The 23,282-nt window shown below is 63.1% G+C and overlaps 2 protein-coding genes across 3 annotated transcripts in view; one reads left to right on the top strand and one right to left on the bottom strand.

Moving 5' to 3' along the window:
- Positions 1 to 1,122: 1,122 nt before the first annotated feature.
- On the bottom strand, positions 1,123 to 13,968 carry CHAF1A (chromatin assembly factor 1 subunit A). Its single transcript, XM_040990217.1, has 15 exons — positions 13,926 to 13,968; positions 12,167 to 12,220; positions 10,808 to 11,637; positions 8,364 to 8,411; positions 7,152 to 7,354; positions 5,731 to 5,791; positions 5,414 to 5,482; positions 4,777 to 4,994; positions 4,433 to 4,601; positions 4,252 to 4,332; positions 3,990 to 4,082; positions 3,456 to 3,714; positions 2,690 to 3,168; positions 1,320 to 1,416; positions 1,123 to 1,217 (listed from the first exon to the last, which is right to left on the bottom strand). The coding sequence occupies exons 1-15, from the start codon at positions 13,966 to 13,968 to the stop codon at positions 1,123 to 1,125; spliced, it is 2,799 nt and encodes a 932-aa protein (XP_040846151.1).
- SH3GL1 (SH3 domain containing GRB2 like 1, endophilin A2) overlaps positions 2,239 to 23,282 on the top strand; it is a 33,976-nt gene continuing 12,932 nt past the window's right edge. Inside the window, exons 1-2 of one of the 2 annotated variants that reach the window (XM_040990647.1) lie at positions 2,239 to 2,252; positions 16,226 to 16,355. In XM_040990647.1, the coding sequence (XP_040846581.1) occupies positions 16,311 to 16,355 (45 nt within the window). In that variant the 5' untranslated portion in view covers positions 2,239 to 2,252; positions 16,226 to 16,310. Of the gene's footprint in view, positions 2,253 to 16,171; positions 16,356 to 23,282 lie in introns of those variants that run through there. The other variant, XM_040990645.1, reaches the window with a different exon arrangement.

The raw sequence follows: 23,282 nt of genomic DNA, 5'->3' as shown, positions 1-23,282 counted from the left end.
GTCTGTGTGGACCTGACATGGCTGCCACCCTGCTCAGCTGCCTGGCAGGTGTTATCGCCTCACGGCTGGTTGGCTTTGTGTGACCTTGGCCCCGTGAGTGGCCTAACTGTGAACTCAGTGGACCCAGTGAAGGACACGACCAGGAGAGTGATGGGGCAGCTTTCCCAGGAACTTGGGGAGATGGAGGCCTGGCATGCCCCCAGCTCACAGGGCCTACATCCGGGGCCCTCCACCCTGTGCAGTCGGTCCCCCAGCTCCTGCCCCATGGAGACAGGGAGACTCAAACCCAGATTTTTTTTTCAAGATTTATTTATTGGAATGCTGGAGTTACAGAGAGGGACCCAGACCTTGCATCTGCTGGCCCACTCCCATGTCAGTGTGTGCGTGCGTGTGTGTGTGTGTGAGACCCCAGCAGGGCAGCTGGGACTTGAATTCATGCCCATGCAGGAGGCCAGGGTGGGGGGTGTTGGTGCCCCCTGCCATGCTGGCCCCACGCCCAAGGGGTCTCCTGGGCAGACATTCCTACAGTACCTCAGGCCTGCACACCCCCACCCGCCTTCCTTCTGGCAACTTGGCCTTCCATGCTCCTGGCTGCCATGTGACACCGTGACACTGGGTCACGAGATCGGGGCGGGGGTGTGACACAGAAGACCCCCCAGTCCCATCTGGGCCTGTCTGGGGGGACACGGGAGCCCAGGTGGGGGAGGGGGTGGGGCTCCAGATGCGACTACTGCTTTAGATGAGTCCCCCACCTTTCCCCCTGGACGGAGAGCAGAGAGGCACATGGCTGGAGCCAGGGAAGCGGTTTATACATGTCCTGGTGGCCCAGGGGTCGCCACAGGCTCCGGGCTTCAATTCATTGACAAGCATTCGATCTGGCGCGGCTCGCAAGCCGCTCACCACTTTTCAGTAATGCTTTACCAGAGGGCAGATTAACACGCGCTTCAGAGGGAGGGCTGGGGATTTGTACAAGTGTCGGACAGACTAATCAAACATCCTATATAGAACTTTCCAGACCCCGGGGAGGTCCACGAAGCAGGACAAAGTGCTCTTTACACAGGAGTCGGCAGGGCCTTCAAGTATCTGACCCCAGTCGCTGATGGCTGGGTGCGGGCTGGGCGCTCACGAGGCGCTGAGCAGGCCGGCGGGCAGGGCGCTCTCAGCAGCGTCCATCCCCACGGCGCCCCCTGCCCCGGCAGTGGTTCCGCACGGGACCCCTGGAAGGGGAGGAGGGCGTGGTCTTTGGCCTGCCGTGTCCACAGGCTCCTTGGCCGGGGGCCGCTGCCAGCTCCCCCCCAGGGATCAGGAGCCCTTCTCACCCGCAGCGTCCGGGACCTCCACAATCATGCAGTCACCATCCTCCTCCTCTTCCTCCTCCGTGTCCGCCTGGAAGCCATCCATGTCCGCAGCCCCGACCTGCAGGTGAGACCTGGCAGGTGACGTGGGTGTGGCTGCGCCTGGGGCGAGTGGGCCGCTTCGGGAGGCCCCCAGGGAGTGTCCCTTCCCTCCCTCTGGGGACAGAGTCTCCAGCCACCCCAGGGGCATCCCGTGCAGCTATGCAGAGCTCGTCACCCGGCTGCCCTTGAGCTACTGGCCTTGGCGGTGAGCAGCACCCCTCCTGCTTGGGCGCGTGCACAGCCACGCGTGGGCTGGGACAGAGGGCAGAAGGCTTGCAGAAGCAGGGTCTACCGCCTACTGGTTGCCCTGTCACTTCATCGTCACGGGCCCCTTCCCTTGCTGCCGTGGCCAGGTGCAAGACGGTGCCCAGGCCAGCAGGGGACACTCCTTGTCCTCTGGGGAACGGGCCACAAGGGTCAGCTTTGCCCACGGGTCCTGGACCCCTGCCTGCCAGTGTGGTGGGCACAGGTCAGGCCAGTTTTCCATGGGCAAAGCCTGGGCTTCTTGCGCCTCACGGCCCAGGCAGGTGGGCACAAGGATGAGCTGCCCCATGCCAGGAGCTGTCTGCAGCGGCTCATGACCTCACCGGGGACACCTGCCTGGGGGTGGGGGGACAGTGGCCCCCTGGCACCCCTGAGTTTGTCCTGGAGACAGGAATGAGTTGCTCCTGCCACCCATGCCCACTGCGGATTCCTTAGAGCTGCCGTGCCAGGGCGCTGGAGCCTTGAACCAGACCCGCCTTGACTGTGAGCTGACTAAAGCTCGCTTCCTCGTAGGTTCCGTGACAACGCTGAAGATGAGTGGTTCTGCATCCCCCCAATTCCAACAGGAACCCTGACCTGCTGTGTGTGTGTGTGTGTGTGGGGGGAGGTCAGGCCCCCTAGGGCCACAGGTCCCGGGGCCACAAACCCTGCCTTTCGCAGTGGCCCCTACGGGTGGGTGGAACGACCGTCAGGATTCACTCCTGGGGCTCAGCACGGCTTTGGGGAGAGCTGGGCAAGGCGCCCCAGTGGTGCACCTCCCAGGCCTGGGCCTCTTCGGGGCCAGTGTGGCCAGCTGCGCCTGCAGTCAGTCCGTAAGGACAGGAGTGGACGCTGGCCACACATGCCCAAAGGCGCCTGGGCCTGCCTCGCTCAGGGCCCGGCACGGCATCTGGGTCCCCCACAGGGATGGCAGGCGCCCCTGCGATGCGGACGCCGTGGCGGGGGTCTCCGGGTGCTCACCGTCCCCCACAGGGATGGCAGGCGCCCCTGCGATGCGGACGCTGTGGCGGGGGTCTCCGGGTGCTCACCTGGCCGTCATGCCGGCGCTTCTTCATGAACTGGGTGATGCACATGCTGCCAGCCGACTTCCTCTTGAGTGGGACGGGCGTCCCCTGGGCGGGCCCAGGGGCGGGCGGCACGCCCCCGCTGTCCTCTCGGGGGGCAGAGGGCACGGCGGTGACGTAGCTCCAGCGGCAGGGCACGGGCAGCTGCTCCCGGTCGAAGCTCCTGAGCACCTGTGGGTGCACGTACCAGCACATGCGGAAGTCGGGCCTCTTCTCGTACACCGAGTTCTCCGAGATGAGCCGCTTGAGCCTGGCCTTGGAGGGCACGGCGGAGTCCTCGGCGGCGGCTGTGGGCGTCTGGGGGCGCGGGCGGGTCGGGCTCGGGGGGCTGCCGCTGGCGTCCTGGCCGAGCAGCCCCCTGCGGCAGCACTCCTGGAACTCACGGATGATGACCTTGCTGCCGTTCACGTTGCCATGGAGCAGTGGCAGCAGCTGGGCCAGGACTGAGGGGGCGGGGGGACAAGGTGAGCTGGGCACGCACCCGCACCCGCACCCGCACCCACGGGGCCCCACCCGCCCCCAAGGCTCGGGATCCGGCCAGCTGTGAGGCACAGCAGCCAGGGAGGTCACCCAGCAGGCGCCTCTCTGCTGGTGGCTTGACCCACAGTGCCCCTTAGGGGGTGCTGCAGTCAGGGCTGTGCCCCCATTCAGGGTCAGTGAGGTTCACGTTGTGCCCATCTGTGAGGGCTTCTGGGGATCCCACACCCCAATGTCCCCCATGCCCACTCACTCTGCTGGTCTCTCTTCTCCCGTTTGGAGGCCTTCGGCGTCTGCTCCTCCTCTCCGGGCGCGGTGTCCAGGAAGCAGGCCGCGAACTGCTGCAGCACCTTGAGCTCGGCGCCCGCGCAGCCGTCGGCCTCGGCCGCCCACACGCAGCCGATGGTCACGGGCTGCAGCACGCGGAAACGCTTGCCCTTGGCCAGGAACTCGTCCCACTCCTTTGCCTTGAGCTTCTGCCGCACCTTGTGGTTCTCGGGGTCCGTGCACTCCTGCCGGGCAGGAAGCACACAGGGCGGGTTAGGGCTCTGCACCCCTACCCCGCGGCTGCCCTAGGCTGCACTCCATCTCCCAGCCCGGTCACTTTATTGCCCCAATAATGGTACCCAGCAGATGGGGGGAACTGCCCCAACATTACCCCCCAAGATGGGGCATCTCAGGCCCCACGCACCCTGTGGGGTGCCAGATGAGCCGTCACAGTCCCCAGCTGGGAGTCCCGCGGTGCAGCCCAAACAGTACCCTCCAAGCCTGCCCCTTCCCCCCTCACCTCTGTCACCCCCTCATCCTCAGACAGGTACCCATGGGGCACAAAGAACCCATCGTCCTCATCTTCATCCTCCCCCAGGTCATCGTCGTCATCCTCGAGGGAGAGAGAAAGGAGCTTACGGCAGGCAGAGACAAGGAGCACGCCCCCACGGGCTCCGGGCAGGCTGCGCCCGAGAACACCAGGGGTCCCGGGAGCGCAGGGCGAGCGGCTGGAGCCACTGCAGGCAAGTTTTGGGGCGGCCCGCCCGTGCCCCTGTGCTCACCCCCTCACTGTGGGACAGTGACTCCCCAGGCTCCTCCTCTTCCCACTCCTCGTCACTGTCCACCTCGTAGTCCAGCAGCGTCTGAGAGGAACAGGTGACTGTCAGAGGGAGAGGGCGGAGGGCAGAGAGAAGGGGATGGGGAGAGAGGGAGGCGGGAGGGAAGAGGCGGGCAAAGGCTCACCGAGTCTCGGGCCCAGGGGTCCCGCGGGCGGATGACACGCGTTCTCTTGTTCCACGTGCCCCAGTAGGCCGGCCGGTGGTTCTCACAGAACTGTAGGAGTTTCATGCGGCCGAACTTCCGCCTCTCGGGCACCCCGTCTGCATTGCTGCTGCCCACCATGACCACGTCCCTGGAGAGGGTGGCACAGACCCAAGCTCAGGCCGGCATGGGCTGCCCCAGCTGGCAGCAGGTGCGGCGCCGGGGCCAAGATGGAGGACAGCGTAAGATGCGCTGGGCAGGTGAACGTGGACATGGGGCCCCAGGGGACCCGCTCCCTCCTCTCTGGCCATGTCCTGGGCTGTCACCTGTTAAAAAGGCCCGTGCTGACCCTGGTGGGCCCGGAGCGGAGGGGCCGCCGGCCTTTGAGCTCGCGCAGGAAGGAGAGCTCGCCGTTCTGCTCGCGGAGCAGCTGGTCGAAGCGCTGGCTCAGGTCCTGGTTGAAGGTGGCACGGCAGCGGGGCGCCAGGGCCATGTGCTCCTTGATCTCAAAGGGGGCGAACTTCCCACAGGAGCCAGCCAGGGTCTGCAAGGGACAAGGGGGATGGCTCCAGTGGCCGCAGGCCAGGCACGGCTGCTCTGCGAGTCACAGCAGAGACACGAAGGCGGCAGGCAAGCCAAGGGGGAACCGAGCCCTCTGGGAAAGTGTGAGGTCAGCACAGGACGTGAACCAGGTCTGAGTCTCTCAGATGGGCCAAGGTGTGGCGGCACGGCAGCTACAGTGTCCACCTGCAGCGCTAGCCTCCCACAGGCGTGCCTGCGGTCTGCGACCCAGCGGGCTCCACTTGCCACCTAGCCACTGGAGGAGGATGCAGGAGGGCCGGGAAAGGTCGGGGATGCCGAGCTGTGGGCTGACCCCAGACCGGGCAGCGGGATCCGGTGACCCTGCCGCAGAGTCACAGACGAGCCCATGACACACACAGCCGCCTCCCGCCGCCCACTCACCTTGGGGGCCTGGGGCGTCTTTGGCTTCTGGAAGAATCTGGTAATCTCGGCCTTCTCAGCTTTGATGCGCTGCCAGGGGGGGAGGGCGGCGAGGGGGCAGAGGTGAAGGTGGTGCGTGAGCTGCCCCGACCCGGGGGGTCCCAGCAGGAAAGCAGCAGCCAGGCCCGGGCACCGAGAGGACGAGTCACGCCAGCAGACCGGGGAGGTCACAGAGCCACAGGCCCGGCCCTGGGCCAGCACCCACAGCCCAGTGGAGGCCCAGGTCCCCGTACCGGACCCCCAGGCCTCTCGGGCGGGCACTGCGAGGGCGCCTCTACCTTTTCTTCCTCTCGTAACCGTTTCTCCTCTTCCTTTTTCCTCTTCTCCTCCAGCTTGGCCCTGTGGGAAGCAAACCAACAGCTCAGCCACCCTTGGCCTTGGCACTGGTGCTCACTGGAGTGTCACTGTCAGCAAACAGGAAGCGTCTGTTTAGAGAGAAGAGCTGGGGGGAGAGAAAGAGGGAGAGAGAGCTGCCACCCACTGGGTCAGCCTCTACCAGACCAGGACACCCCGGGTGGCGGGGTCTGAGCTGGACAGGAAGTGGGGCAGCCGGGACTGGACGTGGCCCTCCTCTTAGAGATGTCAGGGTTGCAGACAGCAGCCTTCACCACTGTACCACCACACGGAATGTTTTATCCTACATGCAGTGAATGGGGCTTCTTTTCATTGTCGACTACAGGCTGCTACGTAGCTTCAACCAGTCCCAGACAAGCTCCCAGCGACCCCGGGACGCCCAGCTTTGGCTGGCTCTAGCCCTGGCCGTGGCGGGCACTGAGGAGCAAATCAGCAAACACGAGCTCTCTCTCTGCCTTGCTAATAAATATCGGGAAAAATGGATTTTTTTTTTTTACCCCCTTTGAACTTGTCTTGGGAGGAAAAAAAAAAAAAGCACAAAGAAATGTCGACCAGCAGGTGCAGACGACAAACCTGGGGCGAGGTAAGATCCCGTGGAAGGGCGGGAAGGCTGGGTGTCTGGGACAGCTGAGGCAGGGACAGGGCAACAGGGCGTCCCGGGGGACGGGGGCCAGCAGGGTGCCCCAGGGGCAGGGTGGGAGGCCAGCAGGGTGTCCCTGGGCAGGGTGGGAGGCCAGCAGGGTGCCCCAGGGGCAGGGGCAGGACAACAGGGCGTCCCTGGGTAGGGCAGGGGCAGGGTCAGGGTGGGAGGCCAGCAGGGTGTCCCTGGGCAGGGTGGGAAGCCAGCAGGGTGCCCGGGGGGAGGGCAGGGGCAGGGTGGGAGGCCAGCAGGGTGTCCCTGGGCAGGGCAGGGGCAGGGTGGGAGACCAGCAGGGTGCCCCAGGGGCAGGGTGGGAAGCCAGCAGGTTGTCCCTGGGCAGGGTGGGAGGCCAGCAGGGCACCCCGGGGGCAGGGCAGGGCCAGCAGGGTGCCCGGGGGGAGGGCAGGGGCAGGGTGGGAGGCCAGCAGGGTGCCCCTGGGCAGGGCAGGGCCAGCAGGGTGCCCGGGGGGAGGGCAGGGGCAGGGTGGGAGGCCAGCAGGGTGCCCCTGGGCAGGGCAGGGCCAGCAGGGTGCCCGGGGGGAGGGCAGGGGCAGGGTGGGAGGCCAGCAGGGTGCCCCTGGGCAGGGCAGGGCCAGCAGGACGTCCCTGGGCAGGGTGGGAGGCCAGCAGGGTGCCCCTGGGCAGGGCAGGGCAGGGCACCCCGGGGGGAGGGCAGGGCAGGGCAGGGCACCCCGGGGTCCTCACTCGAGCGCCTCCTGCCGCTCCTTGCGCCGCTCCTGCTTGAGCCGCTGCTTCTCCGCCTTCTCCTTCTCGTCCTTCTCCCGCTTCTCCCGCCGCTCCTTCTCCTTCAGCTCCTTCTCCTGCTCCTTGCGCCGCCTCGCCTCGGCCTTGGCCCGCCGCGCCTCCTCGCGCAGCCGCGCCCTCTCCTCCCGCAGCAGCTCCTTGTCCTGGCAGACAGTCGGGGCGTTGCTTGGTGGGCAGCCCGTGCCCGGGGCGCCCCACTCCCAAGCCTCACAGCCTGACGGGCGGCCCCGTTACATAAAGCCGTGTGTGTCTGTGACAGCGGGGAATCCCCAACTCGCACAACAGAAAAGAGAAATAGTAGCTTTTTTTTTTTTTTCCCGAAGACCATTTTTCTGAAGGGGTAGCATCTAGGAGCACTGGTTCGAGTCCTGGCTGCTCCACTTCCGATCTAGCTCCCTGCTGATGCTCCCGGGAGATGGCTCAAAGCTTGGCCACTTGCTCCTGTGCGGAAGCCCGGGAGGAGCTCCCAGCTTCTGCCTTCGGCTCAGCCCAGCTCTGGCCGAGGAGGCAACTGCGGAGGGAACCACCGGATGGAAGATCTCTCTGTCTTGCCATTAATTCCTTCTGCATTTCAAAAAATTTTTTTAATTAAGATTTATTTTTATTGGAAAGGCAGATTTACAGAGAGGAGAGACAGAGAGAAAGATCTTCCATCTGCTGGTTCACTTTCCAAGTGGCCACAACAGCTGGAATTGAGCCGATCCGAAGCCAGGAGCCTCTTCTGGGTCTCCCACGTGGGTTCAGGGTCCCAAGGCTTTGGGCCGTCCTCCACTGCTTTCCCAGGCCACAGGCAGGGAGCTGGATGGGAAGTGGGGCTGCCGGGATATGAACTGGCACCTATGTGGCATGTCGGCACTTGGAGGTGGAGGGTTAGCCAGCTGAGCCAATGTGCTGGCCCCTCAAATAAATGTTTAATACAAATCTCAAGTATCTCTCTCAGAATCTGAAGAACCAGGTATTATCAGAGATGAGCAGCCCCGGGGCTGTACCAGCCCAATGGCTGGCGGTGACGAGGCGGCAGTAAAAGAGCCAGCTCGTCCAGCAGCACCTTCTAACGGACCCTGTGCTGGACCCTGAGAGCGGCCAGGGAGGCCAGAGCCGAGTGGGGGACCCCGTATGCAGGGGGTGCGGGTGTCGGGGGGCTGTGCTTACTCGTTGTAGCCTCAGCCTGTTCTTCTCTCGCATGAGTTTCTTGCTGACCTGGAATGAGACACTTCTGGTTAACTGGGACCTGGTTCCATCCTCCCCGCCCCGACCCCGCAGGAAGGTGGACCAGGCAGCGGGAAACCCTGTCCAGCCTGGGTTCCTCCTTCACAACAATCCAGAAGCTCCCCCAAAGAGCCCCCCGAGGGTCACTTTTGAAATCATAACCTTGAATTAGTACGTATTCCTGCACGCAGGCAGGACGGGAGACCAGACAGAGAGGCTCTGCCTGCCCAAGAGGAACGCAGTGTTAGTTCTTTCTATATAGAGAAATTATTTTCAAAGTTATGCACAGACGCTGTGTCCTAATGGGTAAACCCATTGCCTGGGGCGCCGGCATCCCACATGGAATGCCAGTTCGAGTCCTTCCTGCTCCAGGCAGTGCCACGGTGGTGTGGGCAGTGCCCAGCTATGTCCCCCTCAACACCCAGGGCTTCCACAGCAACCTTGGAAGCGGCCGCGTCCCTCTGCTGCAGCACGCTATACCAGTGTCTCATAGAGGCATGAGTTCAAGTCCCGGCTGCTCCACTTGGGTTCCAGCTCCCTGGAGCCTGGGAAGGCAGCAGTGACGGCCCAAATGCTTGGGAGAGCCAGACGGAGCTCCTGGCTCCTGGCTGCAGCCTGGCGGCCATTTGGGGAGTGAACCAGCAGTTTTTAACTCTAACCCTTTCAAACAGGTAAAACAAACTTTTTAAAAACAAGAAAATAAATACTTGGTCCCAGCATGATAGTCTAGTAGCTAAAGTCTTCACCTTGAACACGCCAGGATTCTGTATGGGCGCCAGTTCTAATCCCAGCAGCCCCACTTCCCATCCAGCTCCCTGCCTGTGGCCTGGGAAAGCAGTGGAGGACGGCCCAAAGCCTTGGGCCCCTGCACCTGCGTGGGAGACCCGGAAGAGGCTCTGGGCTCCTGGCTGTGGTTATCTCACCTCTGTCTGTTGTTCCTCCGCTGCTTTCCCAGGCCCCAAGCAGACAGCAGGGTGGGAAGCGGGGTTGCCAGGATTAGAACCAGTGTCCTTTTGGGATGCCAGTGCTTGTAGGTGGAAGATTAAGTTGAGCCATGGCACCATCCCCTCTGGCTTACTCAGCACCTTCTGCTCAGTTCAACTTTGAGGACTCGCTCACGGGTGTTCCACGAGGCCATGCCATGCTGGCACTTCCTACCCACTGGGAGCCCAGTGGGAGCCACCTCAACTGTCAGACTTGGGGTCTGGACACCCGAGGCACCCAAGGAGTAGAGCGGAGGGGAGGGGGCCGGAGAGGGCCGCACCCAACGTGGCTGGGCGTGTCCCTGTGAGCGAGGCAAGGCCAAGGCAGCTCCCCACCCGAGTGTCCTCACTCAGCTATGTTACCACGCACGCTGGGAGGCACCAGGGGGCGGCCCTGGCACGTGGGCCTCCACCAGCCTCGTGGGAGAGCCGGATGGAGTTCTCCTAACTTTCTTGGTCACTGTGCCAGCCGATCCAGGGCAAGGCAGGAGCAGTCCAGTCCCGCACACCAGAGGCCGTGGGCACAGAATTGTTCCACCCACGGTGGGGGGCTCCCACAGCAAGAACACGCCCTGAGACTGCCATGTGAGACACGGGCTCACGGCGTAAGCTTCAGGCAAAGCACCACAGTGATGGTGGGGGAAGCATGGTGGGGTGAATGGGCTGTCCCCTCCTGGCACCCCGTTTCCACAGTAACCAAAACAGCCCCATGTGAGTTGTGGAAAACAGGACAAGTTCAGATCCCAAAGTGGCAAGTCCTGGGCCTTGGCATTGGGGTTCCGCGCCAGGCTGCCCTTTAGTGATACAGAAGTGGGCACCTCCTGGCAGCCTTTGCCCAGGGGCACGGCTGTGGTCCTGGCATCATCACTTATGAGCAGCAGTGGATGTCCGGGCTGCTCCATTTCCCATCAGGCTCCCTGCTGATGCGCCCAAGTGCTCGGATGACGCAGATGGAGACCCGGATGGAGCTCCCGGCTCTGGCCATTTGTGCAGTCACAAAGTTCTCTTTATAAGTCTGCCTTTCAAGTATTATCTCTTTGAAAGGCAGTGATTGAGACACCTTCCCTGAGCTGGTTCACTGCCCACAACAGCCAGGGCTGGACCAAAGGCAGTTGTCACGGGACCCCACGTACCTGGGCCACTGCCTGGCCCTGGGGGAGGTTGCACGGATGGGAATCCCAAGTGACTGTGGGATTCGCCCCATGCCATCCTCCTGTTGTCTGGCATTGCCAGCACCCCTACGGGGCCCGCAGAGACAGAAAAGCATAACCCTGAGGGCTCCGTGAGTAAGGAGTATGCAGCCAGGGCCGGCAGGAGGCAGGGACCCTGCCCGTCCACCCAGCCCTGGACTGTGGGCCCTGACACGGCCAGGCCCGTGTCCTGGGACCTAACTGGAATACGTACCTTGTCAGCAGGAGTGGAGCTGGGGGAGAGGCTAGTCCGGCTGCGACGTTTCTTGGGGGCCGGCTGTCCTTCGGGTGAGCTGCTGGGCGAGGAGGAACTGGGGGACGAGTGGCTGAGGCCAGAGTCTTCCTCGGGGCCTGACTCAGGAAGGTCGCTCTCACACTCCCGACTCGGGGCAGCTTTCGTAGCCAGGATGTCCTGCAGTACCACCATGGGCACCTTCCCTCGGAACAGGATGCCCTCGGCTTCGCGCCAACTGTCCCGGGCCTGTGGGGGGCACTCCGTGGGGCTGCCCGGTGCTGGTGGCAGCTCGGGGCAGCTCAGGGCCTCACCGTCCTGTGAAATGATGCCCACCTCCTCTGGGTCACAAGGAGCATCGGTGAAGGTCTCTTTCGGCAAAACCAGCTCGGCCTTGACCTTCGGAATGGCTTCGGGCAGCCCCTGTTCCTCTGTGACTCCAATGCCATTTTCTGCTGGCCTGGGAGAGGTGGCACCTGTAACGGTGGCTGCCTCAGGGCACGGTGGGCTGCGGCTGCTGGGGTCCTCGGGTGCCTCACAGGAGTCCTCGGTCAGATCTATGACGACAGTGCCGGGGGCCACCACGTTCTGGTCCCAGTTCCCTCGCCGCTGGCCCAGGGGCCCTTCCCCGTTCAGGAGCTTCGGGCCGAGGTCCACCCCAGGGGCCATGCCACACTCATTCTCCACGTTGTCCAGGGATATTTCCAGATGGTGGCCTTGTCTCCGCACTGTGCTCGCTGGGGTGCTTGGCGTGTCGGTTGCCTCCTCGCCCTTCTTGGGGGTCAGATTGAGGCGTTTGAATGGTAGGCGGGCTGCAACAGGAGGGGGCGTCCTCGTTAGCCACACTGTACGGTGACTGCTAGTCACCATGGTCCTCCCTGGCCAGCACTGAGCTACTTTATGTGCTGAGAAATCACAGACCTGGCTGAGGGCAGTGAGACTGGAGTTTGACACTGACTGGAGTCACTGGTTTGTCCTGTAATTTCCCAACAGGCTAATTTTGGGGGGGTTGGGGGATAGGGGGACTCAGGTCTGTGGTACCGCGCTGCAGATACCCCAGGGACACGACTCCATCACCCCACTCCTGGGTACCCCGAGAGGCGGCAGGTGGCAGCCCAAGCTCTCAGAGGCCCCACCATCCACCGGGGAGACCCACATGCAGGCTCCCGGCTTCCGCCTGGCCTGGCCTGTCGGCGGCCATCAGGCCATCCGAGGGGCAAATCGGTGGATGGAGGATCCAGGCTTGGAAAGGCACCTCTCAGTTAAACACATCCAGGAGTGAGGCTTGTCTGCCGGAAGGCTACAACCTCCCTGCTGACTGCGAGACAAGGAGTGAATTACCTTGTATCAACTTCTTAACTGGAATCGGCCCAGGTCGGCCTTTGCAATCCATGGCTGCAGAAACAGAAGCGGGTCAAAGACTCAACAGAGGCAGGCATGACCCCACCAGCAGCTCACGGCCCCCAGCCTCCCCAGGGGCCACTGCCCACCCCGCCCCGGTGCCCACATTTTTCTTTTGTATTTAAAAAGCAAAATGACACACGGCGGGGGGAGGAGTGAGAGTTCATCCACCTGCTGGTTCACTCCCCATGTGATATGCCCACCACAGTCAGGGCTGGCCCAGGTGCCAGGGGGACTTTTGAGCTTGGCACACAGGCAGGCAAGGGACCGACCACAGCCAATGAGCGATGGCCATTGTCACTCTTTATCCCCCCCACCCCAACAAAATAATCTCAAGCCACCCAACCGTAACCCAGGTCCTTGATTAAATAGCCTTACAACAGCTTGGTTCAAGTTTAGGAGCTCACATACCCATGAAGCTATCTGCCATGGGGGAAAAAAAAAAACAAACAAAAAAAACACCTTACTTTGGGAAAGCCAGTTGTGTCCAGTGAGCATTAAAAGTGGACAGAGGGCGCAGGTCTAACCTAAGTGGCTAAGTTCCCGTTAACAGCCAGCGGTGGCCGCAACGGATGGGGTCCCAGCCACCTGCATGGGGAACCTGCTGCCTTGGGGAGGGAAATAGATTTAGTAAATAATTTACAAAAAAAAATAATAATAATAATAAATAAAGGGAAACCTTTTCTATTTGGACAGCAGCGGCCACAGAGGCTGGTGGATATTTTTTTAAAGTGCCCAGACCTTTAGCCTAGGTGGTGGTGGGGGTTCTTGGCTACAGAAAAACATCACAGCCTCATGCCAGCCCCATGCCCGGGCATGGTAGCTCCCAGCAAGGGGGTGGCAGGGAGGACACGGTGTCCGTCTGGGAGGACCCTGGGGTTGTCACAGCTCCACACATGGGGTCGGGGGAGTGTGGGTGCTGGCGTCCAGCGGTCTGTAAGACACCCACCCCCCCAACCTACGAGGAGCAGCCGGACAGCCCCAAGTGAGGGCAGAGGGCTCCTGACTGCGACACAGAGATGGGCACCTGCTGGGCACACAGTAGGAGAGGAAGACCAACAAGGTAGGCGGCTCTTACTCCATTGCACCCTTTCCTCATTTTTTTGGGGGGTTGCCCTGTCCCTTGCAGGATTCAGGCACCAAAAAGATAACTATATATAAAGCACCTTGTGCCACCACCATGGAGGGGTGTGTGTGTGTGTGTGTGTGTGTGAGTGAGCGCGGGGAGGGGTAGGGGGGAAGCCGCAGCTCCCTGGCCATGGCCACCAGCCGGGGCCTCCTCTTCTCTGGCCTTGCCTTGACCGCCCAGGCAACTGTGGTGCTGCACCCCTGTACCCCCAAACCCCTGCGGCCTTTGACCTCAGTTTACCCACCTGCTCTAACCCTCCAAGCGGCTGTTGGAGGTGCGCGCAGGGACACCCCCTCACCCCCCTAAAGAAAAGCACCGGGTAACGTGCAAAAACGATCCTTTTTCCCTTTCCTCTATAGGAACTGCCCGCCTCCCCACCCCAGGGGTCACCTGGAAGGACCCCCCCACACCCCCAAAACACACCCCTTCCCGGTCCCCACACCCCCGGCGGCCCCCAGGGCTGCGATCGGGCGGTTCCAGGCCGGGACGGAGGAAGCTGCCCTCCCGGTCCAACCGCCGCGTCGGCGCGCGCCCTCCCAGCCCGCGGCCGCGCGCGCGGGCCCCGCGCACCTCGGGCGGCTCCGGCGGCTCGGCACTCGGGCTGCTGCAGCATGGCGCGGGCGGCCGGCTCCCCGTGCTGCGGCGGCGGCGCTGCTCGGCCTCCCGCGCTCCCGGCCCGGCTGCTCCTGCTGCTGCTGCTGCTGCTGCTGCCGCCGCGGCCGCCGCTGCTCGTATTTGGCGGGAACCGCGGCCACCTCCGCCGCCCGCACGCCGATTGGACCAGCCCGCGCCACGTGACCCGCCCGCCTCGCGAGAGCTGCCGGGCTCCCCGGCGGCTTCCCTGCGTTGCTCCTGCACGGCGGCTTCAACGGGCGGAAGCGCGGGAGGCGGGGCTCGCGCGGAGCGGCGCTTCCTATTGGTGGCGGCCCAGCGGCGCGCGCTTCCGATTGGCCACGAGGGCTGTCTGTCCCACCCCCCACCCCCTCCGCGGGAGAGTCGGGCTAGACGCGTGGGAAGGGAGGGCGGGCCCGGCGCTGACGTCACTGGGCGGGTGACGTCAGAGACCGCTGACAACTTGGCGGAGGGCTGTGAATTGAGAGGTTTAGGCTGTTCAGCGGGATGGGATCTGAACGCAGCGAGGCAGTGACGAAAGCCGAGGTTCCGCCACGACCTTGTGTCGAATGGGCTTCTCTGGCAAGATCAGGGTTTTTGTTTTGTCCAAAATCTGGGCTCCACAAACCCAAGATAAACTTTTCTGAGCCCAGCTGCTCAGCTGTGGCTGGCTGCAGCGCTTACGGTGCCACTGGACAAAAAAAGCAAAAACGAAAAAACACTCTTTCCATCCTCTGAACCCGTGAATAGATCCATCACAGACACCTGACTGCACAGGGAATGGAAAGAGTAAATATCATTTGCTTGAACGAAGGGTGACTGCCATGTGAGTGGGAGGCCTGACACACAGTGAAGACCTGCAGGAACACATAGAGGTTTCCTGGGGGCCAGCGCAGTGGCAACAGGCTAACCCTCCACCTACAAGCGGCAGCATCTCATATGGACGCCGGTTCGAGTCCCAGCAGCTCCACTTCCCATCCAGCTCCCTGCCTGTGGCCTGGGAAAGCAGTGGAGGACGGCCTAAAGCCTTGGGACCCTGCACCTGCATGGGAAACAAAGAAGAGGCTCCTGGTTCCTGGCTTCAGATGCTTCGGATCAGCTCAGCTCAGCTCTGGTTGTTGTGGTCACTTGGGGAGTGAACCAGCAAATGCAAGATCTTTCTGTCTCTCTATCTGACCTTCCAATAAAAATGCAAAATTTTTTAAAGGGTGGTGCCCAAGCCCCACCCTGCTGGGGATGGTCCGCCTGCCCTGCTGCTGCCAGCACCTCCCACGATGGAGTTATTTGTCTTGAGTCAGAACACTGATGAATACAGGAGACATGTGGCAGGGCAGCTCCTGGGTCTGAGCCATGAGGGTGTTGGTTCCGCCCTGCTGGACATGCTGTCATTAGCCGGGGTGCGGGCAGGGCGTCCCCCGACACTTGTCATTTAGGATCTGCTGCAGGACGCCGCACACCTGTGGCTTGTTCATTCCTGTCCACCTACTGACACCTGGGGGAGCTTGCAGCCATCACCCACTCCTTCCTGTCGCACGCACCTGGATGTTCCCTGCGCTGGTACCCCCTCCATCCTCTTCTGCCTCCTTGAGGGTGTCATCCAATGTGCTTGAGGCCCCAAGGGTGACAAAAGGGGGAGATTGGAGAAGAATGTTCGAGAGAGAGCTGTGACATCAGCCAAACTTCCATCCTGAATGAGTCAGGGCAGGGGGGCAGAGGGCAGAGGTCAGGTGCGGGGTCAAACTCTGCATCCAAGTTGGAGCAGTAGGTGGGTTTTGTGCAGGGGGGACGCTGCTACGCTCTGAGGTCGACACGAACCCCCCAGGATCAGGGATGGGACGCTGCTAGGCTCTGGGTGGGCTCAAGTCCCCCAGGATCATGGAGGGGACGCTGCTAGGCTCTGGGTGGGCTCAAGTCCCCCAGGATCATGGAGGGGACGCTGCTAGGCTCTGGGTGGGCTCAGGCCCCCCAGGATCAGTTGGGGTGCTTTTCCCTAAGAGCGGCAGGAGCGCCTCCGCTCCTCCAGGCGTCGCTGCAGCCGCACCAAGGGCGCCTCTCTAGGCTCGCTTTCGCGTCCACCACGCTGGTAGGGGCACGAGGCCTCCGGCGCGTGCGCAGTGCTGCCGGCACGTGGCGCGCGTGCGCAGAGGCGTGGGGGGCAGGGAAGCGAGGCGCGCGCACCGGAAGTGGGTGGTTGCCATGTAATATCCTGGCGGTGCGGGCGCGCGCGGCCTCGGCGGCGTCCGGAAGCCTCGGCCGAGCTGAGTGTGTGTTTGTGTGTGTCTGTGCGTGTGTCTGTGCGGGGCAGAGCTCCGGGCTGGGCAGCCCGGGCGGCGGCAAGGCAACATGTCGGTGGCCGGCCTGAAGAAACAGTTCTACAAGGCGAGCCAGGTGAGCGCAGGGGCGAGGCGCACCCTGGGGTGGGGGTGTCGGGGTGCAGGGCCGAGCCTTGCGGGGTGCCGGGGTGCTGGAGGGAAGCCGAGGTGGGACGGTGTGTCGGGGGGCTGGGGAGGCGGGACTCGACCCCAGGGACACAGAGAGGGGGTTCGCCCTTGCCCCCTTCCTCCAAGAGAGATGTGGGGTGCAGGGCCGAGCTTTGGGGGTTTCGGGGTGCTGGGTACAGGGTGCTGGAGGGAAGCCGAGGTGGGACGGTGTGTCGGGGGGCTGGGGAGGCGGGACTCGACCCCAGGGACACAGAGAGGGGGTTCGCCCTTGCCCCCTTCCTCCAAGAGAGATGTGGGGTGCAGGGCCGAGCTTTGGGGGTTTCGGGGTGCTGGGTACAGGGTGCTGGAGGGAAGCCGAGGTGGGACGGTGTGTCGGGAGAACAGGGGAGGCGGGACTCGACCCCAGGGACTGAAAAAGGGGGTCCGCCCTTGTTGCCTTCCTCCAAGCGAGATGTGGGATGCAGGGCCGGGCTTGGGGGTTTCTGGGTGTTGGGTACAGGTTGCTGGAGGAAAGCTGCAGTGGGACGGTGTGTTTGGGGGCTGGAGAACGGGACTCGACCCCAGGGACACAAAGAGGGGGTCCTCCTTGCCCTCTTCCTCCGATGTGGGGTACAGAGTGGGGTGGGTGGGGAAGAAAGTTCTCCCAAAGCAATGAACCCTTCCGGGACTCGCCCCAGGTTAGCCCAGGGGCGGATAAACACTGGCGTGTCTGGAGGGCAGTTCCTTTAAAACAGCCAGCTTCCGAGGGGGTCGGACTGGCAGGCTGGGGGGCAATGACCCGTCTCCCCTCCGTCATCCATCAGGACCCCCACTGGCTGCTGTGTGTGTGTGTGTGTGTGTGTGTGTGTGTGTGTGTGTCCACACTCCCCCAGCCCTTGTGCACTTGGCCTTTTAAACACGCACACCCACAGCTGTGTTTGTCTGGGGTTGGGGCGCAAGGGGCGTGGGTGTGCAACAGCGACATCCCCAACCGTACCCCTAAACCCATCAAGCCACAACCACAGACGTCCCCAGACAGGGCCCGGAATGTCCCCTCGGGCTGCAGGGGCTTTTGTATTTGAACTTGGGGTTTCTTGGCAGCCGTGCTGACGGGGTGCAGGGTGGGCTTGCTACCCACTGTGGGGCATGGGGGGTCTCCCAGCCGACACTGGTTCTGCACGGTAGGAACGGAGACTGAGGGCAGGCCCCTTGAGGTCAGATAGAAACGGGGGATTTGGGAAGTAAGCTCTTGGGGAGTGGGGGGCGGTGGTGAGTTGGGGATTCACCCCGTCCCGCCCCACGCAGCACACGTGCAGTTCCTGGTCCCATTTCCAATGCAAGAAGTTCCCGGATTTTTGGCCAATGTAGAACCCTGGGTGTGGGTTAGGCTGGGCCAAGCAGTGAGCGATGCTGTTAGGAATGGGTCGAGTCCAGCTGCCAGGGGGGTGTCCCCAGGCACTGGAGAGGCCGGGGAGGAAAAAAAAAATAGAACCATAACCCTCGTGATGTGTAATTGAGCATGTGACCTTGGGGGTCTGTCCCGGCCACCATGGGGGGCTGACCCTCCATCCGGGGGATTTTAGAATGGTTGCCTGGTCAGGGTGGGGTGCAGTGTCTTGGCCAGTCCCCCTCTAAGGGGCTGGTTTGTGTTATCTGCAAAAGCGGGGTCTTGGGGTGTCAGGGGAGTTGGGTCCCTTTGTTCTCACGCATAGAGGGGTCTTGGGGAGCACCCCCCTGGCTCCACTGCAGCTGCCAGGGTCCCTGCCGGTGGGTGACCCGAGAGGTTTGGGGCAGCCCCTGCCTGCGGGTGGCCACAGTCAGGCCATCCTGGAGGAGGCAGGTGGCCCCCCTGCACCTGGCCTGGAAACCTAGAACGTGTATTCCAGGGTCGGATCTGTTTACACTTGGACAAGGCACGGCCCGCCCACCCGCTCTGGGAGGAGCTGGGTTGTCCACTGCTCCCCTGGCTGTGTCAGCATCCGGCTTCCGTGACACCCCGTCCCCGTGATACGGAAACCTCCCCAGGCCAGGTGTGACTTAAGGATCTCTGGTGATCAGGGGTGTCATTTCAACCAGTGGTCTCGAGGCGTGTCACCTGTCTACCCTGCGGGTAAATTGCACTCCTATTCTTACACTAAAGGTCCTCACTCACACACCTTCCCCATCCCGGGCACGCCAGCAGCGAGTGGGGGCGAGTGGGGGCTGGGGCCTTCTTAGCATTTTGCAAGGGGAAGTGCTGACTCTTACCCGTCCACCCCAGAAGTCAGCAGCGCCGCAGAGGGAGACCCTGCCTCGAAGGTGCATATGCCGGAAGGAGCAGCAGCAAGTGCCCACTGGCCATGCCCCCAGCAGCTGGTGTGGCGTCTCAGTCCTGGGTCACTGATGGCTGAGGCCCGGGCACCCCGCCGTGTCCTTAGGCACGTCCAAAGGGTCTTTTTGTTTCTGTAAAGTTTTTTATTTATTTTTATTACAAAGTCAGATATAGAGAGAGGAGGAGAGAGAGGAAGATCTTCCGTCCGATGATTCACTCCCCAAGTGGCCGCACCAGCCAGAGCTGAGCCGATCCGAAGCCAGGAGCTTCTTCCTGGTCTCCCACAAGGGTGCAGGGTCCCACGGCTTCGGGCCGTCCTCCACTGCTTTCCCAGGCCACGGGCAGGGAGCTGGATGGGAAGTGGGGCCACCAGGATATGAACTGGTGCCTGTATGGGATCCCGATGTGTGCAAGGCAAGGACTCTAGCCACTAGGCTATCACCCCAGGCCCAAAGTTTTTTTTTTTAAGTTTACATAAAAGGTGGGGACATTTCAGACAAGCTGGGCCTGTACTTGGGGACAGAAGGGGGCAGGGAGGGGGAAGAGGAGAAATGCTTCTGCTTTCATCTTGCAGAGGAGAGTCTTTCTAAAAAATATATATATGTATATATATATATTTTTTTTCTATGTTTAAGATTTTTATTTTTCTGACCTGAAGGTCAGAATTAGGGAGAGACGGGGGCCTTCCGCCTGTTGCCTCATCCCCCATGTGGCCGAACCGGATGGAGCCGGGAGCCAGGAGCCTCCTCTGGGCCTCCCGAGCAGGTGCAGGAATACAAGGCTTTGGGCATTCTTCCACTAACTAAAGTAGCCACAAGCAGAGAGCTGGATCGGAAGTGGAGGCATCGGGGACTTGAACAGGTGCTCGTGTGAGATGCTGGTGCCATAGGTGGAGGGTTCGCATGGTACGCCCCCACAGCAGCACCAGAAGACAGACTTAAAGGCAGGTGCAAGCTTAGGTGGGGCTGCTGCAGCCTTGGCCCCACTTCTGCACCCCGACGGCCGGGCCCTTGGTGGGGTGTCACCACTGGGCGTGCTGCTGAACACTGAGCCGCTGACAGGCTGTCCCCCACAAGGAACCCTGCTGCCCCGAATGTCTGCTGTCTTGATCACAGGCTTGTGACAACGTCCTTCGTAAAGGGAGAGCCCCCTCTGGAGCAGGGCGAGCTTGGGGTGGGTACCAGTCAGCTACTGGGGCCCTGGGCGCAGCCTGGCCAACTCCACGCCCGTGCAACGCCTGGTGACACCTCTTGGGCCTCCCTGCTGAGCCTGGACCTGAGAGAGGGTTCTGAGGGGCCGTGGGGCTTGGGAGCTGACTCTGCACAGCGGGAGGCTTGGGTCGGGGGGCACTGGAAGGATGGAGCTGATGGCCAGCAGTCGCCGACTCGGACTCGTCCTCAGGCCCCGGCGTATTTCTGGGTGACTTGGAAGGTTTGTCAAGGTGAAGTGCCCCTGCGGGCGGCAGGCCCTGGCCCTGTGCTGTGAGTCTGGGTGACGTGTCTGCATTGGGCTCATGATCCTTGTCGTGCATGGGCTGGCCCGCTCCCCCACCCCCTGCCTGGAAGGGGGAGATGGGGTTCACTGAAGCCAAGAGGAAAACACCCACGGCCTCCTCGGGTTGGATGGCCCCCGGGTGTGTTTGGGAAGCCAGCAGGCACTGACTTCCTGTGGAGGGGGTGATGGGGAGCCAGGCTGGCCGGGAGGCCTTGTGGGGCGGGGGAGCCTCTGATCCTGGCCCAGCACCCCAGGGTGACTCAGAGCTCAGGCGCGTGGCCCGGAGCAGGCTCAGCCGGTGGGGCAGCGGCCACAGGCTTCCCTTGGAAGCACCCAGCTCCTTCCCTGCAGGGAGCTGGGCAAGGGTGCCCTGGTGGAAAGCGTGAAGAGTGGCCCTGGCCGGCCCCTCCTGTAAGGCCTGAGACCCCTAGGCGTCTGTGTGGATCACGCACACACACAGCGTCCCAGGCCTGACGGCGTGCGACAGGCAGCTCGGCCCAGCCGGGTCATTCACTGGGTCTGACTTCCAGGTTAGCGAACCCTTAGTGCCCATCGACCCAGGGCCTGGCCTGTGGTCCTCCGGCCCTGCCCCGCAGCCTTGCCCCGCAGCCCAGAGCTGAAAGTTCGCCTGCCACCCGCCTCTCCCCGAAGGCCTGCTCAGGCTGCTTATCTGGGTGTGTTGGCCCAGCCCTGATACTTAGTTACACCCCTGGGCCACTTAATAACAGCCTGAGAGTCAGGGGGCTCTCGGCCACCCACTGAGACCACCTGTTAGGGGAGCTGGGGCAGGGAGCAAGCAGGGGTGCTCTAGGGCTGGCCCCCCACCCCCACCCCTGCACCTCGCGGCCATGTGTGTGTCTTTGGGGCCAGTCCAGCCAAGGGCCCCCCGGACAGATTTGGCCTCACCTCTGCCTGTTGCCAGCACTCTGAGAGGATCTGGGGCGCTGGGGAGGGAGGAGGCAGGGAAAGCCGTCCAGGGACCCAGGGGTTCCAGCAGCAGGAGGGGAGGCTCCCGCCCCTGGGCTGGGGTGTGGGGAGGCCGGTGGGGAGGGGTCCTGCTGCAGCAGCCCTCCTCCCTTCCCCTCCTCTCCCCTCCCCTCCCTTGGTCCTCCCTGGTTCTCCCTTCCCCGGTAGCCCCCCCCCGGGCACTTCCCCTGAGTCAGGCAGTGCCCGGGCACCAGCGCCTGGGGCTCCCCGGGACCAGCCTCTTTTTCCTCCTGCCTGCTCCTAGCAAAACCTGCTGACGGCCGAGTGTGGGTCAGGCAGCCGCTTCCCGACCACAGCCGGAAAACAGGCGGAGCGCTTCCTCTGCCCGACCTGACTCAGCAGTGCCTGGGGGAGGAGCCTCCCACCTGCCCGCGGGGAGGAAGGCCGCCCTCCACAGCCCCCACTGCCGGTGGGGTGGGGGTGCAGCGACCCTGCCCAGAGCACCGGGTGCTGTGTGTGCTGCGTTCCCGTCTCCATGGTGACATCTGGTGCTGGGAGGGGGCAGACATTGGGTATTTCTGCTCTCTGTGCCCCCCACCCCGATGCTCAGCTTCTGGCCTGTCTACAGAGGGGACCTGGGGGTACCCCTAGAGCGCAGGGAAACTTCCAGAAGCTTCACCCAGGCACCCATGGGCGGTACTCTCATCAGACCTGTTGGGTCGCCTGGCCCCTCCCGTCTGCCGGGGACAGCCCTGTGTGCCTTCATCCCAGCATCTGCCTGAGCCACCGTCATGGTCAGCAGGAGGTCCTGTCCCTAGGCTGCTCCGTGGGCCTGTTGCCTGGGCTGGCCCAGCCACCGCCAGGTGCTGCCAGCCTCTAGGCGCGAGCGTGGAAACAAGTCCGACTGGTCTAAAGGAACAGCGAGCAGCCCTGGGGTTGGTGCCTCTGTGTGCCAGGGACTGTGCCAGGCTGCCCAGGCCCTGCCACAGACAGCCTGAGGGCGTGGACCAAGCGCAGCAGGGCCCCGTGTCCTCCACGGGGTGGGTGACCGCTGGACGCCCTGACCCTGACTCAGTTGTTCCGGACGGCTCGCCCCAGCTGTGTGCACCACACCAGTTGGGCTGGCGGCAGCGCGCCTTCCACCTGCACCCTCGCTGGGATCCTGGGAGGTGGCCCCCGGCCCTTAAAGCTTGGCTTGTTTCTGCATTTGAAGGCAGGGTTCCAGAGGAGCTGGGGGAAAGCCGGAGATCTCCCACCCGCCGGGTCATTCCCCACGGGCGCGCCGTGACCAGGGCTGGGTCGAGCCGAAGCCAGGAGCTTCGTGCGTGGCTCCCACGCGGATGCAGAGACCCAGGCCGCTTTCCCAGGCCATAAGCAGAGAGCGGGATCAGACAGCTGCCGGGACTTGAACCGGTGCCCGACTCTGCAGGCCAAGGATTCATCTACTGAGCCGCCCCTTGCTGCCAATCCTGCCCCCACTTGCATCCTGGGCAGCTTGGGGCCCTGCCCCACACATGGGGCCTTGGATGGCGCTCTCTGCCGTCTGATCTGGCGCTGGCTGCTCTGGGTATCCATGGAGTGAGCCAGTGGATGGGAGAACTCGCTCTCTGTGGGCAGTGGCTGGAGGACAGGTGGGAACACCTTCCACACACCCTCCTCTGGGCCAGAGCCTGCCTGCTTGTTGGGAAGCTGTCAGGGGGCCTCACAGAGCTTGCCAGACACGGCGGGGCTTGACGGTCACGGAGGGTCCCCCAAATGTCACCTCAGGCGGTCACTTCAGCTCCTTTCCCAGGGGGCCCTGGCTTCCCTGCTGGTCGTGGTCATTTTGCCGTTCTTTCCAGCGGACGGTGATGGGGAGCCTTCTCCCCACAGGAAGCCACTCCCACCGCCAGGGGCCCCCACCCAGAAGGGCGCTTGTCACCCCCTGCCGCCACTTGCAGGGGCTGAGGCCCACACTGACACGTGTACCTGAAGAATCCGGCCGTGGGAGTCCGGTCTGTGTGCTGCCGTCGGGCAGCCCCTGGGGCCATCTTGGCGACCTTGTAGCTCTAAAGGGGCGACCTGGGGCTGGATTGGCATTCCTGCTCACCCGGGGCCGACAGCTCTGCTCCCGCAGGGCCTGACCTGCCTTTGCAGGTGGGTGGCCATCCCCGTCCTTCCAGG

Source organism: Ochotona curzoniae, unplaced genomic scaffold, assembly GCF_017591425.1.
Source record: "Ochotona curzoniae isolate NIBS_2020 unplaced genomic scaffold, NIBS_Ocur_1.0 contig_605, whole genome shotgun sequence".
NCBI lineage: Eukaryota > Metazoa > Chordata > Mammalia > Lagomorpha > Ochotonidae > Ochotona > Ochotona curzoniae.
This window is presented reverse-complemented; position numbering and strand designations above follow the sequence as displayed.